General features: G+C 46.8%; 2 protein-coding genes and 1 non-coding gene across 4 annotated transcripts in view; 2 read left to right on the top strand and 1 right to left on the bottom strand.

Moving 5' to 3' along the window:
- The window catches only part of NRDE2 (NRDE-2, necessary for RNA interference, domain containing), a 46,848-nt gene extending 42,367 nt beyond the window's left edge, over positions 1-4,481 (top strand). Inside the window, exons 13-15 of one of the 2 annotated variants that reach the window (XR_005018580.1) lie at positions 1,882-1,953; positions 2,470-2,673; positions 4,388-4,481. Coding sequence is in view for 1 of the 2 variants with exons in the window: in XM_036841451.1 (XP_036697346.1) it covers positions 1,882-1,953; positions 2,470-2,595 (198 nt within the window). In the remaining variant the exon portion in view is untranslated. Of the gene's footprint in view, positions 1-1,881; positions 1,954-2,469 lie in introns of both variants that reach the window. The other variant, XM_036841451.1, reaches the window with a different exon arrangement.
- Positions 4,482-4,549: 68 nt separating this feature from the next.
- Positions 4,550-16,472, bottom strand: PSMC1 (proteasome 26S subunit, ATPase 1). Its single transcript, XM_036841452.1, has 11 exons — positions 16,422-16,472; positions 13,177-13,230; positions 12,483-12,579; positions 11,926-12,050; positions 11,136-11,321; positions 10,819-10,947; positions 9,653-9,749; positions 7,281-7,470; positions 6,650-6,801; positions 5,912-6,066; positions 4,550-4,904 (listed from the first exon to the last, which is right to left on the bottom strand). Exons 1-11 carry the CDS (start codon positions 16,422-16,424, stop codon positions 4,770-4,772), a joined length of 1,323 nt encoding a protein of 440 aa, XP_036697347.1. The 5' UTR covers positions 16,425-16,472; the 3' UTR covers positions 4,550-4,769.
- Positions 10,626-10,698, top strand: TRNAW-CCA. The gene has a single exon. It is a non-coding gene; the product is annotated as a tRNA-Trp (tRNA).
- Positions 16,473-17,214: the final 742 nt, after the last annotated feature.

The following is a 17,214-nucleotide window of genomic DNA, read 5'->3' as shown; positions in this document are numbered from 1 at the left end:
AGCGCTAATACTCTGTGTCCAAGCCAATGAAAGACTTTAAATTTAAAAAGAGGGAGAGCTTGCACACTTCCAGTTTAACTTCTCCAGTCTTTTTTAGGTAGAGACAAATAGGGTGAAGTGCAAACGTGTAGTACTTTTACTGAGGATCTGCCATGAGCCAAGTCTGGGTGGACTGTAGACAGAAAAATTCTTGTTGACTTAGAAAAAAAGACTGGGACCATTAAGGAATGTCTGTCTTTTTGGAAAGATTAGCATCAGACCAAGAATTAATTAGAGCAGTGATTTCCCCTAGCAGTTTCTGAGGCATCTGGGTGAGCTCCTAACGCTTTGATAAACTCAGTGAAAAAATCAAATTAGGGCCAAAATGTGAGGTGTAGGCTCTGAGTGCCAGGAGAGGGCAGGACGCCGTGGGGCCACTGTGGAAGGATGTGGCTCTGGCTCCCTGGAGGAGAAACGGTCACTACCACGCTTTCACCTGGCGTTTAACCCTTTCATACCTGATGCAGCAGAGGCGTTTTCCAGTGGCCGACTGATGAAGGAAATAGCAGAGGGCAGTTCTCATTTGAGGCTAGCCAACTTACGTACCTGGATTTGCTGGATTCGAGGGTTAACTGTGAGTCTCACAAATACAGTGGTTGAGAAAGTACAGGAATACAGTTTTTCTTCTTTCCAGAACAAACAAAGCCTTAAGTGTAGTTACTATTTTAGCAGAGGACATTGAAGTATTTTGGTGTGTGAAGGAAGGACAGCTCACACTGGCTTCTTGGGTATAAATTCAGAGGTCCAGCCTCAGAATGGCCGAGGCTCATACCAGGGAGGGAGGTAGGAGCCCCCCAGGCCACGCGGCTGACTCTGTGGGTGGCACTGGGAGGGGGTGAGGAAGCCCTGCGCCTTGCCTGCCTGAAGGTTATCACAGATGCTGGTTACAGGCCAGAGTTACAGTCTTCCTGACTGTGGGAGTTAGCCTGAAAGATCTGAGAAGGAGGCGAGGCTGTCCTTGGTAGATAGAGGTCCTGAGCTGTGGATGGGGGTCTCTTGATGCCACCCCCGCGTTTCTGAGAGGTCGGCCAACAGCCCTCACCGGTCCTGTCTGGACACCATGCCCTGGCTGCCTGGCGGGCAGAGCCAGCAGCCGCTAGAAAGCTCTGCTGTGGGAACGGGAAGTTGGGCGGAGGTGGGCGGGCAGGAAGCCCAGGAACAGACTTCAGCTCCGTGAGCTCGGCTTGTGCCCGTTCACAGCTGCGGACGCCCGCCTGGGGAGCCTGCCCGTGGGTTGTGACTCCCTGGAGGAGGGACAGGTCCCTCCCTGGGACTTGGGAGAGGCCCAGGGATACGGAGGGCAGGACACACGCTGCTCCGGCTTCCACAGCAGGTGTGGAAAAAGCGCCTGTGTGTGAGTTGATACAAGATATAAGGATTTTATATCTTAGTGTAAAAATGTGCTTAGATTGAAAACGTGCTGAATATCTGCATGCTCTGACTGAAATTTCTGACCCGAAATTTGCTTTTGATAAGGTTACTGATTCAGTAATCCTGGTCACCTCATTTCTCTAAGATAGTTTTCAGAAAATGGCAAGTATTAAAGCAGATATCTTCTCTGTGTGAAGTTATCACCCTCACCTCACGCACAAGGCCTCATTCTAGGCACTCTTAGTAATGCCAGGTGTGATGGCCCACAGTGATGGAGGAGATGAAAACAAGTCAGAAGTGTTAAAGGTCAACTCCAGGCCCACTGAGACACAGCAGTCGCCCCTGAGGGCATCCCGTGGTACGTGGACCCATACCACCCAACAGCCACTGTGGCAGTGCCCCGGGTGGACCAGTACCGGGATGGCCTTGGATTCTCTTTCATCGTTTTTGTATTTTTCCCCCTCGCCTCAGGTTTCCTTAGGAAATAAAGAAAGAAGCAAAGGTGTGTTCTACAAAGCACTTCAGAATTGTCCTTGGGCAAAGGTAAGTTCTAAAGGCCATGGTCTCTTCAGATTCCCAAGGACCTCCCTGCCAAGCCTCATCCAGTCAGTGTCACGGGGACAGGGCACTTCCCAGGCCTTTCCATAGTCAAAGTATCCCCTTTGGAGACTGAGGGGCATTTGTTTCCTTTCCCTGCACTGGAGCTGGCGTTTCATGGGAGCGTTGCTGTAGGCAGCTGGTTCCCAGCATTTGCCCAAAGCTCAGCCCAGGTGCTGAGAGCGTTGGGATCCACGTGCCAGCTCTGCCCCGTACAGCCCAAGTCAGGAGACGTTCAGAGACCAGGCTGACGGTGACCGCAGTGTCTGCCAACAGCTGCTGGCCCCACTTTGGAAGAGAGGGTCTCCCTTTGAGTTTACTCACGTTCCCTCTGCTTTTGAGTTCCGTCCTTCCTGAAGTGCGTCAAGGTGTTGCCGGGTTAGGACGGCAAGGGGAGCGTGGGCTGTGGCGGGGCAGCTGGAGGGAGCGCCGGCTGATGAGGGTGTTGCTCTCCGGCCCCAGGTGCTGTACCTGGATGCCGTGGAGTACTTCCCCGATGAGATGCAGGAGATCCTGGACCTGATGACGGAGAAGGAGCTCCGGGTGCGCCTGCCGCTGGAGGAGCTGGAGCTTCTGCTTGAGGACTAGAGACCAGGAGGGGAGTGGGGCCTGCCTCCGAGGCCTCGGCGCCTGCCCCGTGGGAGCCAGGAGACACCAGAAGAGACGGTGACACATGCGTGCGAGTGTGTTAAGACCTCTGCCTTTGGAGTTTCTTTCTTGATAGTTTGTGTCTGGGTTATTGGTCTCTCACCTCTTGCACATTTTTTGCGTGTGCAAATGACACAAAAGCCATTGTTTTGCATATTATATATGTATGTGTATATATGTGCATAGACAGGAATCATGCTAAGTGATAACTGAACCTGTCATGGTTGGTGTGTGAGTTCTCGTTTGGTCCACTCTTCCCCTGCCCAGCCAGCGCCAGCCCTGCTGGGGTGAATGTACCTTCTCGGTTGGCATCCTTGGTGGTCCTGCCAGGTCTCCTGGGTCTTGCAGTCAAAAAAAAGGTCTGGTTACTCAACACTAGGACTTCCTCCCCTGGGCTGGTTAGCAGAGATTTCGCCCTTATCTTCAGACCAGAGCAGTGGGGAGTCGTTTAAAACTTGGTACTCTCACCTGTATCAAATGTGTTGAGTTCGCATTACTCCCTGAACCCTATTCAGTGACGTCCTCGACTGCGGCCTGAGCAGCCAGCGTCGCTTGGGAGCAATGTAGACCCTCAGGCCCCTCCCCAGCCCTGCTGTCAGAACCTGGGCTCTAATAGGACGCCCTGTTAGGGGACTCTGTGTGTACATTACCGCATAGAAAGCACCGCCTGAACAAATAAGGACCCCGCTGCAGGGGAGCTCACCAGCAGCCACTGTCGTGGAGAATGGAGCGAGCTCCTTCCTACCAAACCCAGCGCTGCCTGTGACACGGGCCGAAGGTGGCTTTCAGCGGTGTTGGCCACGCTCTCATTCTGATTGCCAGGAACTGAGTTACATTTGACTGAGAGGAAATTGCTTTATCTTCTCTGAGGTCCTGCTTTTTAAAAAGTGGACAGCTTCTCTCTGGCTTTTTTCTTTTTTTTTAAATCATGCTCTCTAGAATTGCTGAAAGCCTATTTCCTTGGCACCTCATCCTGAAAAGCCAGTGCTGTGGAATAGAATTTTGGCTAGAAATCGATGGACACTGGTTGGGAAAAAGCAGCAGAGGGCAGCACAGCTACAGCAGCGGTCCCCAACCTTTTTGGCACCAGGGACCAGGGACCGGTTGGTTTTGTGGAAGACGGTTTTCCCACAGAAGGTGGGGTGGGGGGGAGGGAGATGGGGGATGGTTCAGGCTGCAGTGCGAGCAATGGGGAGCGGCAGATGAAGCTTCGTTCACCTGCCACTCACCTCGTGCTGTTCGGCCCGGTGGTTCCTAACAGGGGGAGGCCTGGGGACCCCTGAGCTAGAGCACTTTCTAAAGAGCGTCTCGGAGCACCCAAGGAAGTTGGCCAACGAAGTGGAGGCTTTCCTTGAACTGCCCCACTTACAGGCTTTGAGATAGATGGAATGGAACTGTTCTGAAACGAGAGAAGAGCAGGAAATAAAGAAAGAAAGGGAAGGGGAAGCTTGACACATTTCTGAACACTCTTGGGAGGGACCAGGTTCTGAACCCGAGAACAAGGGAGGGCAGGGCTGGTATGGGACTCTTCGGCCCTGCCCTTTTGAGGCCTCTTGTAGGAGCCTCGGTCTCTTAGCAACAGCGACACCTCCTTCCTGCCTCCAGAGCGCTGAGAGCCCGCATGCTCCACAGACCTTCCAAAAGGGAAGCCACGGCCGTAGGGACTCAGCCCTTGTTGCTTAAACAACGAAGATAGCTGGCTATTTACTTATGATCGTTGCTTTCCCATCAGCTGCTGTTGAACAACTGCCACCAGCTCTGGGGGTGTGACGGGGCAGCAGGTATTGAAGTCTGCAGTCCTTTTGGTCAGCCAGCTTCCCTAACAAACACCCGGATCCACCGACTTGCTGCTGCTGAGCGGCCAGTGTGGAGGGCCCAGAAACAGGATTCAGTGTTTGAGAAAGAGCACGCTTTATTGGGAAGAGAGCACTGCACGCGACCCACATACGAAGAGGGCTGGATGGGCCTCCTACACATCGTGCTCAGAAGGTACTCGGGGTGCTGTGCTAGGGAAGATCAACCGGAACGTGGACTCCTGGGCAACTTCCCCAACCTCACACCTCTGAGGGGGTCGACACACTGCCAAACTTTTCCTGGAAGGCAACTGTGGTCCACTAGAGATAGAGCCCCTCAGGGGTGCCTTCTTGTTTTTTATAAAGAACATTTTCTTTAGACTTTTTGAAGTCTTCATTTGTTACTTTCATCCTACGTTCTCTCAAGGCCATCAGACCAGCTTCCGTACAGATTGCCTGTAAGAAGAAACAGTGTGTTCAGAAAGTGAAATACTTTTTATTCTAACGATTCAGAGAGTGCTATTTTGAAATCTGGTGTAGGCACCCAACCTAAACACGAAGTTCTCAAACCATTTGGGAATGATTAGATTTTTAAAATGTTTTAAACATGCTAATTATTTTCTCAAAGGACCTGAGGTGGCTTAAACTGGGAATATTTCACTAAGGAAGAGGACTGGCTCAGGTTCTAACCCGCCGTGTGGCCTGGCAGGTCAGTAAGTTCTCACAACCTTGCTTTCATTAAAGGGAGTGATCTTCCTAAGAAATAGATAAAAATATTCTAGAAATTTAGAGCCCAAATAGAGTGTACATCCATTTCATTTACCTATAGTCAGAAGAGAACTTGTATTTTCTGGTTAAATATTTACAAGTTTCAGTACAGTATTTATTCTAATATATTTATTTTCTCAATAATTACTTGCCAAAAGTAAAACAAGAACCCAAGCAACATGATATGATACAAACACAATCCTGTCTTTGAAGATTCTATCTGGTTATGGCCTTTAGGATATTTATTTCAGATGGTTCAGAAAAGAGTGTGCTCTGCATACAGAGAGAAGAAACAGGTAAAAGGGTAACATTTAGTAAATGGGGGTGATGAGCATGTGGGCGTTTTTGTTGCAACTTTTCTGAAGGCTTGAAATTTTTCTAAATAAGAAGTTGGTACAGAATTTTAAGGTAATTTAAATTTTAAAAAGAGAGATTTACTCCCCAACTGAGACACTAACCTAGTTCTACAGATGCCAGGGATACGCAGTTCAGCGCAGGCACCAGCGTGAAACAGCCTGTGTGTGCCGCCCCTACCTAACCGTGGCATCAACCCAGGTCCTCCCCCAGAAAGCAGGCTGTGGCCGTATTCAGTGCTGCCAGACCTTGCTTTAAACTCTGGTCATCTGGGAAGAAACGTCCAAACTCATACACACATACGATAAAATAAAGAGGTACAATCCAGCGCAGGTCCCCACCTTGATGTCGGCACCAGAGAGGTCATCCTTAGCCATGATCAGGTCGTCCAGGGTTACGTCGTCGGCCAGTGTCATCCTGCTCGTGTGGATCTGAAAGATGCGCTTCTTCGTCTTTTCATCGGGCAAGGGGAACTCGATCTTCCTGTCGATGCGGCCTGTGGGTATAAAAGGTTTTCAGTCACACCCCTGGGCGCCCCGGGAGAGGCCTTAGTCTCCTCACATGAGTGGTCTCAGTCACATAGTGTCCTATGGAAGGAGGTCCAGATCTTAAAAAGTGAACACTCAGGTCTGTAGTTTGTAAATATCAACGTTTGAATTCATCTCATTTACAAAATCCTCTCTGCTCTGGTACTTTGAGAAACAAACGAAAGGAGCGATTCCTAAATGGCACAGTTAGTGGAAAAGGACAGATCAATCATGTTAAAAACATTACAAAAGACAGTAAAATTAGCTACTGCTTCTTCTGGTACTACCTGAATGTAAAAAATGGACCTGAGCTATCATGAATTATTTCTTTAAAAAAAAAAAAAAAAAAGGGCATCTCGAGGCTGAAGGAGCCAAGCTACACAGACTACATCACGATTATCTCAAGGGAACACAGTTTTGGTGAATTATTCTAAGTTTCAAGACAGTATTTGCCATACACGTATCATTTATATTCTCCCCAAAGTGCTCCTAAGAAATACAAATCCACATAAGGACGTTCATTCTCCACAATGAAACCAAAGCAAACGTGACCTGGTCTGATAAGTGCTGGGTCCAAAGTCTCTATCCGGTTTGTGGCCATGATGACTTTCACGTCTCCCCTTGAATCAAACCCATCCAACTGGTTCAACAGTTCCAACATTGTTCGCTGAATTTCTCTCTCACCACCGGAATTTGAGTCATACCTTTGGAAAAGAAGTGAGGGAGAAGTGAAGACCCAACTGATCTCCTGTTAAAGGGGATTACAAAACACAGGTCTGTCTCAGCCTATATGTCACACCCTCCCAAAGCCCAAGATGAACACCACAATATTTTCTTCGTAGCGGTTTTCATGCCTGAAATTATGTGATTTATTCAGTCTCCACGATTGAGCTCCTCAAGGGCAGAGACTCATCCTCATGGCTGTGTCTCCAGAGTCAGGATGGTGCCGTGCTCAGAGCAGGTGCTCAAGGCATGGCTACTGACTGACCAATCAACTGCCGGGTAGTTGTTACCTGGCACGTGGGAGAGCAGAGCCTAAAGCATCCATGGAAGCAACCCAGTAGGGACTGTGGCAAACCAGCATGCAGGCCATGTAGGGAGTGCCCAACGATCGGTCATTCTCAGAGAAGAGCCATATGGTTTTTACCTCTAGATAACACAAAAGAGGTAAGAGAAAGTCTACCTTTTCGTCCCAATAGCATCAATTTCATCAATAAACACGATGGACGGTGCATGTTCTTCAGCAACTCGAAACAGTTCCCGAACAAGTTTGGGCCCATCACCTAGGTACTTCTGAATAAGTTCAGAGCCAACCACTCTCAAGAAAGTGGCCGAGGTTTGGTTTGCTACTGCTTTGGCTAGTAAGGTTTTACCTATTTTAGATTGAAAGAGAAAAAGGGGAAAAAAATCTCAAGTGCTGTTTTAACTTTAAAACCCTTATTATCACCTTAAAAAGACATCAAGAATGGGTGGATCCCTCTATGAAAAGCATTCTGTTCTCCAAAGCAGACAAGAGGAAATTCAAAAAAACCTAAAAAACATATTTTGATTATTTTTAACCATCTTCCTAAGTTCATCATGATAATGTCAGAAAATACTTTTTACTGCAAGTTATTCAAAGTTGCATATAATATTAACCTGACCTATGCAACCAGGGTTAGAGAACCAAACTCAACTCCTACAAAACTATCAGTGATGAAGTAAAGGCCTGGGAGCCCTAGGTTTGACTGAAGGACACATAGTGTCCCTGAGCAGGGCCTGCAGTGCCCTGGGGCTACCTGAAGACGTTGCTGTGGGCTTGCCCCAAGGCTCAGTCAGCTGAGCCAAGACCAGATCCTGATGAAGCCCACAGCTGAGAGCTGCTCAAAGCTCAAGAGACTTTTCTCTTTGTGGTGTGCCCTTATGGGACGTTCCCCACTGATCTCAGGGAAGACCTGACATTTCTAACCCTGCTCTGTTCCCTGATATTCCTCCTAGATCAAGAACAAGAGTAAGCAAAGAGTACCAACTTGAGAACTTTGGAGCTCAAGACCATGGCCCCTTTGATGGTGAGCGCTGGGCAGTCACCTCAGGACACAGGGGCAGTTAGAGGCAGAGCTGGCAGAGGACCACCCTTAGGCCTGTAAGGGGAAGGGGAGGAGGCCGGCAGGCGAGTGAGTGAGTGACACGAAAGATTTCGTGCAAGTGGGGAGGAGGACAGGGAGTTAAGCTTCGCAACAAGACGGGGCGATGGTGTTCCCTCAGTCGGGCAGTCAGAGTGGCAGGCTCAAGTGCTTAATAGAAGGCCGGACTGCTCCCTGAGGGCATCATTTAAGGATGGCTGACAGAAGACCAAGAGGACCTTCTAAGTGGACGGGATCTTACCGTCCAGAAGCAGCCAAGTTCAGCTGCTAGGATGTTCAGTGGCCAGAGGGATCCCTGAACCAGTCTCCTCTTCCTCCCAACAGGGCTGACACCCGGTACTTCACTCTAGCCCTTGTCAGCACCTGTGCCCCAAAGAAGGCTCACGGCTGTGGGTCAGAAGGCCTGTGTTCCAGCTCCAGCCCTGGTACCAGTTCAATTCCCAGAGCTAATGGGGCCTTGGGCTAGTCGCTGGCCTCTCTGAAACTCACTTCCCTGGGCTGTAAAATGACAGGCTGCAGTAGCTCCCTGCCTCAGGGTACAGCTGGCTCCCTGTCCCTCCAGCGTGGGCAATCCTCAGTACAGACCCTCTTGGCAACATGGCTTCAGTTCACGCAATCAAATAACCTCTCTTCCTTTGGAATTTACATAGCAATGACTATACAACTTACTCAGGTCAACTTACTGCATAATGAACCCGATACGTATATGCATTTTTATCTTTATCCATTTATTCGTCCAATGTTAAACTCATTCAGTACCCATGGACCAGGAGGGGGAACCTAATCTGAACAGCACAGGATAGCTTTTAAAACAGTGGTCGTCCACCAGGGTGCTGCTTGGCCACACTCCAGATGAACAGATCAGAATCTTCAGGGATGGGAGCAGGCATCAGTATTTTTTAAAGCTCCCAAGGTGATTCCAACGTACAGCCAAAGTTGAGCACCCTGTTTATTTTCATTTTTTCTTACAAAATATTTTCAACAGACATTACTCTTTAAAATATTTAAAAGCATTATGTTTTACAACATATAAATCTAGCACATTTGAGTATACAGCAGGTGTGCTGGGGAACTGGAAATGCATTCACATTGAGCAGGCATTTTTTGGGGGGGTGCCTACTGGTGTTTATCTTCTGTTGTAATCCCTACTATTGTTTTTAACACATTAACTCTGTTAAGTCTACAATTACAAGCCTAAGACAGTTCAGTTTCTTAGTACATCTATTATACAGAAATATATACTTTCGTGCAATAGGTATGTTTCCAGAGGAGCTGCTTATTCAGAAATGTCCATCATGCTGCTTAGAGCACATTTTCAAACTAAGGAACTGTGGCATCCTCACTCAACAGCTAAGTCATTATAACCAGCTAATGCTGCTGCTCAAGAGATGAGCTCAGTGCCTGGAAAGTGACCAACACAGAGCACACATACCTGTGCCAGGTGGACCATACAGAATGACCCCCTTAGGGGGCTTTATACCCATCTCTTCATAATATTCAGGATGAGTGAGTGGGAGCTCCACAGATTCCTAAAGAAAACAGACACTTGGTAAAAATAAAAGGCTTTCTTACTGAAATTTATCAGATTCATTCACTGACATCATGGGTACATCTCACTTTCAACAAAAATAAGCTAAAATTTCAATTATTCTTGTTAGAGACAATGTTTGACTTCCACCAGCAGCAAGGACATATTGAAGAGGACCTCTGTCCTGAGCTCCCAGCACCCTTCCCCTCTTCCTAATAGCACCCAATTTTCCTTTCATTTCCCAGTAAAAGTCAACCTTGAGTAACATTTAAGCGCTTCCTGAGCAAAAGAAACTTAAAGCTAAAATTCACCCTTTTCAATGAAACTGCAGGCAGGAGCTGGCAAGATTTTCTGTTGTGACCACCTAGGGATATGATGGCTATTTCCCAGCTGTCTGAGAGTCACCAGTGGAGATCTGTGATCACTCTGAATGACCTCCATGCAGATGAAAGAACCTGCAGAGGGCTGGCCCACCACGCGCCCCTGACCCCAGGACCATGGCAGGAGCTGGGGGTAACGTTCTAGACCCCAGCACTGTGCAAGTGTATGCCACTCACCCTACCCCCAGACATCACTGGAGGTTTCTGGATAGCCACAGCTGAAGTCAATACGATTGGAAACATGTTCACACAGATAACTATTAAACATTACATGTAAAAAGTATTAAGCTACTGCTGCTGCAAGAACTATCATACAATTTATACTGACTTCTATTACCTAACTCAGTATTAACAACACAAAACACCACCACTAGCAAGGTCTGAGTCAGTTACTGGTCTGATCAATAAAGAAAAATAAAACATGCAAAACAACTCCAAGCACCCTAAATGAGACAGCAGTAAGAAACTAAAGGTCTAAAAACCCAGAGCTCAGGACTTCCCTGGTGGTCCAGTGGTTAAGACTCCAAGCTCCCAACGCAGGGGGCCCAGGTTCAATCCCTGGTCAGGGAACTAGATCCCACATGCATGCCACAACTAAGACCTGGAGCAGCCAAGTAAATAAGTAAATAAATAAATATTTTAAAGTAAGTAAATAAATACTAAAAACCCAGAGCTGGTTCCTCGACATACCTTAATTTCCTGGATTTGGTTGTCTAACCCCCCAATATCAGCATATGTCTCCTGGGGGGCCTTTTCCACCTTCATCACTGTGACCAAGGGATCCGTGTCATCCATCAGCACCCCTATCACAGCATGCACCTAACAGGGAACATTAAGCTTTAACACAGGAATGTGAGGTTCACACAATCCACTTACAATGAAATGGCAATCACAGAATTTTCTCTACCCCTTGGAGTGCTCTGGTGATCTACTTCCACGGGACCGGCGGACGGATCTGCAAGGAAGAAGAAAGCACTCCAACGGGCTTTCTTAGGCTATCAACTTACCTTGTGGTTGAGCAGGACCGAGCAGCCCGGTTCCAGCAGATCCTTGTCTACAAATGAAAGAATGCTGACGTAGTGTTCTGAGCCCACAGACGTAGACACGATGGCATGATTGTCATCAATGATCTCTTCCAAGGTTCCTACCGACATTGGGGTCCCCCTCAGATCATCCACCTTTGATCTTTCCTCCTACATAAGAGTAGGCCAAGAAGGAAAAGCAGATTAGACCTAAAAAGTAGACGATGCTGACAGTTCACTAGATTCACAAAGCAGTTGGTACTTTTCAAAGGCAGCTAAGGATTTCCCCGGTAGCGCAGTGGTTAAGAATCCGCCTACCAATGCGGGGAACACGGGTTCGAGCCCTGGTCTGGGAAGATGCCACATGCTGTGGAGCAACTAAGCCCGTGCGCCACAACTACCGAGCCTGCACTCTAGAGCCCGAGAGCCACAACTACTGAGCTCGCGTGCCACAACTGCTGATGCCCGTGTGCCTGGAGCCCGAGCTCCGCAACAAGAAAAGCCACCGCCATGAGAAGCCTGCCCACCGCAACAAAGAGTAGCCCCTGCTCGCCGCAACTAGAGAAAGCCCACGCGCAGCAACGAAGACCCAATGAGGAAGACCCAACGCAGCCACCAATCAATAAATTTAAAATAAAAAAAAATTTTTTTAAAAGGCAGCTAAATAATGATTCATTAAAGCCAGAAAATGAATTTCATTTATTCATTAACAGTTTTAAGTTCTAAGTAGAACTCAATTTGTAAAAAAGCAAGTTACAGTAATTTCTCAATTTACCTCTTGCTTTTCTTCTAAAGGCTTCATTTGTTCCTGATTTCTAATGAATTCTTCCTCCATGAGAAGATAGTCTTTAATTCTCTCTAACTTCAATAATTTTAACCGGCACTGAGTGTGAGGTGTCACTGTAATTAAAAAAGAAAGTTTTATTATACTTGGAGCTTGAAGTTTGCAATTAATTCGGTTCATCCTTAAGAACAAAAAGAAGTTAACACTTAAACTTATTTTAGTTGGACAGACACTGAAAAATTCAAAGTTTGGTGACCCTAAGTAAGCAGGTGCCTAAATGCAAAGGGGAGAGGGATTTTATGTATTGGGTTGGCCAAAAAGTTCATTCGGGTTTTTCTGTAACATCTTACAGAAAAATAAGATATCCTTATTTGGATATCCTGTGTATACTGTTAAAACCAAAATATAGCTTTTATTCCAACCTAGAGAATGCCCCACAAAGTCACAGACCTAGAGCTTCAACCACGCCCTATCTCCTGTCTCCACATTCAGACCTCTGAGCTACACACACAGAGACAGCCCCCCAGGAGTCGGAACCGTGTCATTACCCAGGGGCAGTTTGCTGGCAGCGTCTGGTCCCTTTGTTTTCTTCTTCTTCTTCCCCACTCTAGTTGGTACCGGAGGCTCATATTTCTTTTTCTTGTCCTTGAGTTTTCAGAATAGCAAGGAAAAAAAATCACACAGAAATCATATTAAAACACTTACTTATGCGGGACCATCATCTATTTTCAGGTAATATAATTTTCCTCATCTTTTAGGATGTTATTAAAAACTGTCCTAAAAAACCCCCAAAATCTCTTTTTACATTCCTGCAATGTTAATAAGTGAATGTAACTGATCTTTCTTTATTACAATGCACATTGATAGATCATTCAATAAGGAACAGAGGTCAGAATTCAGAATTATATGCCAGAAGTCTGAGGTGAAATGATTTGACACAATTCTTCACACCTAAGGACATTAAACACTAAAATCACAGGCAATTTATTTTAACACTTCTATAACATTATTAATTTTACACCTTTAAAAATCATTAATTCATAAATACCTATGTGATGGTCAATAATCTTTTGTAAAACACAAAAAGGGTATTGTATCTGTAGGCTAGGCTGGTTAAATGAATAGAGATCATTTATTTTGCATTTTAAAATTCATGAATCCCCAAAGAACTTCTCAGCTGAGATCTGACATTTTCCTCAATTTACTCACATGACAGACATGTCTGGCTTCTTATTTATTTACCTTGTCATCCTTCTTTCCACCTCCAGGACCATGACCACCACTCTGACTCTGACCCTGAAAAAAAGAAAAAAAATTAAGACAGAGGTATAAATTCAGAATATGATCACTTCAAAAAACCCTTCTTATTCTCCTGCGATTCTAAGACACCAACACTTCCCCTCATTTTAACATTTCTGAACTCAAGATATACCTTGCAGTCAACATGTACATTTAATGTGGCAGAATTTCTTTTTCCTGAAAAGCTGTTAGTAGATCAATGGTGCACCTTGCCACAGACTGCATCTTAAATCAAGGACAACTCTATTAAGAAACGGATATAACTAATGTGTCATTATGAGACTAAGATCCTAAGACCACCCCTTCTTGAGGGGAAGGTATAGAGCTTGACACTCTCTAATATAAAACTACCTGGCTGAGGCCACCAAGAGTATATTTCATGAAATTGGGCCATGAAAGCTAAATCATTTAACCTACTCAACAATCACTCCTTACTAGGATCACACCAAGATCCAGGAGACTTTCCTTTCAATGGCAGCTTAAATATCTCCCATCCCTAAAGACTGGGGCGCTCGGGCAGGTCCTTCTTCCCAATCTAAAAAGTTGAATCACCTTAAGCTATCAAGAACTTAAGTGTATTAATAAGTTCAGTGGGATTTCTGACTTTAAAACAGACCCTTCAGTTACAGGACAATGTTTCACACAGAGCAGTGTCTCAGAAATGACGGCATTTGAAATAAGCAATAGTGAATTTACTTGATTAGAGGGGCCCTCTGTCCCCTTAAATCACTTCCTCTAAATTAATACAGCACCAGCTTCATTATCAGGACAAAACAACCCTCTCATCGTTACCTGAAAGAGTTAAAGTCAAATCTATTTCCCAACATGCAGGATTCTTAAAACTTTGCACTTTATTCTGAAGAAGGTAATTAAGGGCTCTGAGAAATTTTGGGAAATAGAATTAGTTTTACTGCAATAAGCAGTCCAAATTGCAGGCCTTTCACAATCAATTACACCCCTGAGGAAGTGTGCTGTTGGCTGGGGCAGTTGATGTCTGAGGTGGGTTTACGATGCGCCTAAGTCTGCACTAGACGTTCTCCTTCACTAGCGCGTTAATCCCGGACAATCCTTCAAGGTAGGGTTCATTACTACTACTTTCTAGATAAGGAACTGCAACAAGCCTAAGAACATGGGCTAAGGAAATAAATGTATCCAGGTTTGAATTCCGACTTCATTCCTAATAGGCTGTGTGACCTCAGGTAAGTCAAGTCACCTCGCTGAGCCTTGGTGTCCTTAACTGGAAAGTGGGGATGGTATTAGCTCCTATTTGTTGCTGAAAATGAAGTAATGCACGTAAAACACTTCAAATTTGCATGACTCATAGTACCTACTCAGTACAATATCATCGGCGAATGAGAAATGTCAGGGTCAGGACTTTGTCAGTCTGGTTATAAAGTCTGGGCTCTGAAACACATCCACTCTGGTTCAGTTCTTCACTCTCTCTTCTGTCCACACCCTGTCTCTGTTTTTGTCCAGGCCATCGTATCTTATTGGGGCTCTAGTCTCCCAACTGAGATTTCCAGGTCTAGTTTCTTCCCTCACCAATCCAATTATTACCGCCTACAACAAAGAGCCTATCCTTTAAATCTCCTCAAAAACCTTCAACTGCTCCCTAACATTTAGAGTGTAATGTCCAAACTCTTTAGCTTGGCATAACTGGCCCTTGCCAAACTGGCTGCAACTAATTTTCCCAGGTTCATCTACCTTTCCCATTATCCCGCAAGTCTGGCCCCACTGGAGGACGTTTTCCTGAGTCGGTCCCGAACTTCTTCATGTCTGGGGCGTTTACATGATGTTTCTCAGTCTCAAATAATAACAAGTATACGCGTTACACTATATGCCAAGCAGTGCGCTAAACATTCTCAGGGTATCATCTCCTTTATTCTTACAGACGCTATGAGGTGGGCACCATCATTACCCCTAGTTTACAGACAAGGAAATGAAGGCTGAGAGAGGCTAAGTGACTTGCCTGTTGTCACAAAGCTGTCAGAGAGGTAGCCAGGAATCACACTCAGGTCCACGGGACACCAATACCTGTGTTCCTCTACTGCCTGGATAGCCAGTACCTCATAGCAAAGACCGACAGGGTTTGTGTTCTAGCACAGCCGCTTACCCTGTCTCAGTTTCCTCCTTGGTAAGCTGAGGATAATAATAATTACCTCAAGGGACTGTTGAGAAGAATAATGACCCAATGCTGGAAAAGTACCTGCCACGTGTTTATCATACCTAGAATACTGCTACCCCAAAGTCCTTCTAAGACCTGTAAGACTGTGGTCGGGGCTTCCTGCTGTTCACGATACAGGCCAAACACATTCCCATCTCAGGCCCTTTGCACTTGCTGTTCCTTCTGCCTGGACCAGTTTCCCACACGTATCTGCATAAGCTACTCTCTCATTTTATTTAGATCTCTGCTCAAATCTCACCTCCTCATCGGGGCTCGCTGACATCCTATGTAAAATAGCCACCCCTCCCCATCCTATCCCCTTCTACAGAACAGTCCTAAGCGACGGCCACCCGCCCCGACGTCATATCACATAGTCCTTCCTCTATTTTTTGTCTGCCTTCTTGAGAACGTAAGCTCCAAGAGGCAGAGACTGGGTCAGTCATGCTCACCCCCTGTATCCCCAGCGCCTAGAGCAGAGCCTGGGCCCTCCCTCCGCCAAAGTGCAGCATCAATCCGCGAACTAATGAATAAATGCTAGCTGCTTTTATTATTACTAACGCACCACGGGACCTTTCCCTCCGAGGTCCACCTGTTAGAAAAGCATCTTAAGGCCTCCGTCAAATGCCTCCAACTCCGGGCGGTCTCCCACGACTCGCTCTCCCTCATCAGCTGGAGCGAATCCCTCCCTCCGCTCAAGCCGCACATCCCTCCACTTGCGCGGCTCCGAAAGCACTCGTCCCAGTTACTCGAGGAGGCTCCCGCCGAAACACCCCGCGCCGGTTGGCAGAGCCCTGGCCGGCGGAGGAGTGAGGCCGGGCTACCTGACCCGCTCCGCCGCCCCCGTGGCCCGCCTGGGGGACCCTCCGTGCCGAGCCCCGGCCCCGGGGCCCCGGGATAAGGCCCGCCCCAGAAGACCGGGCCGGCGGGTGGACCGAGTGCCTCCGGCAGCCGCCTGGTTCTCGCGCCTCGGGTCGCCTCGACCCCGTCGCACCGCCACTACCAGCCGAAACCCTTAGTCACTCACCATCTTGCTTTGGCCGCTCGAGCCGCCGCTGCCGGAAGTGCACCGCGTCGGCGGCCCGTCAGAGGCGGAAGTTGACGAGGGACGCCACGGAGGCCGATAGGAACCAAATCCCGCACGCACCAACCTGCGCTCTCAGGGCTTGTGCGAGCGGGTGGGCAATGATGCGCTAACTTACAAGCGAGATTTGAGCCTTATAAATATTTCACTTGAAAAAAAATTTAAATCGCAGTTATTAGGTTATTGTCAACAACTTAAGACTAGCTTGATAGCTTGATATCTAACACCATCCATTTGAAAGTCATGTACACAGGTTCTTCTTTAGCATTGAAAAATGTTCTCCCCATGATATAGCCGAAAAGGGATTAATATCCAAAATACATAAAGAACTCATACAACTCAACGATAAAAAAAATAAACAACCGATTAAACTGCAATGAGGTATCACCTCACACCTGTCAGAATGGCTATTATCAGAAAGACAACAAACACCAAGTGTTAGTGAGGATGGGGAGAAAAGGGAACTCTCATGCACTGTTGGTGGGAATGTAAATTGGTGCAGCCACCAGGGAAAGACAGTATGGAGGGTCCTCAAAAAATTAAGACCAGAACTACCACGTGATCCAGCTATCCTACCTCTCGGTATTTATCCAAAGAATACGAAAACACTAATCCAAGAAGATACCCCCATGTTCATTGCAGCATTACTTACAAAAGCCAAGATATGGAAACAATCTAAGTGCTCATCAACAGGTGAATGGATAAAGAAGATGTCATTGGTATACATGTGTATATA

The sequence above is a fragment of the Balaenoptera musculus genome, chromosome 2, assembly GCF_009873245.2.
Source record: "Balaenoptera musculus isolate JJ_BM4_2016_0621 chromosome 2, mBalMus1.pri.v3, whole genome shotgun sequence".
NCBI classification, from domain to species: Eukaryota; Metazoa; Chordata; class Mammalia; order Artiodactyla; family Balaenopteridae; genus Balaenoptera; species Balaenoptera musculus.
This window is presented reverse-complemented; position numbering and strand designations above follow the sequence as displayed.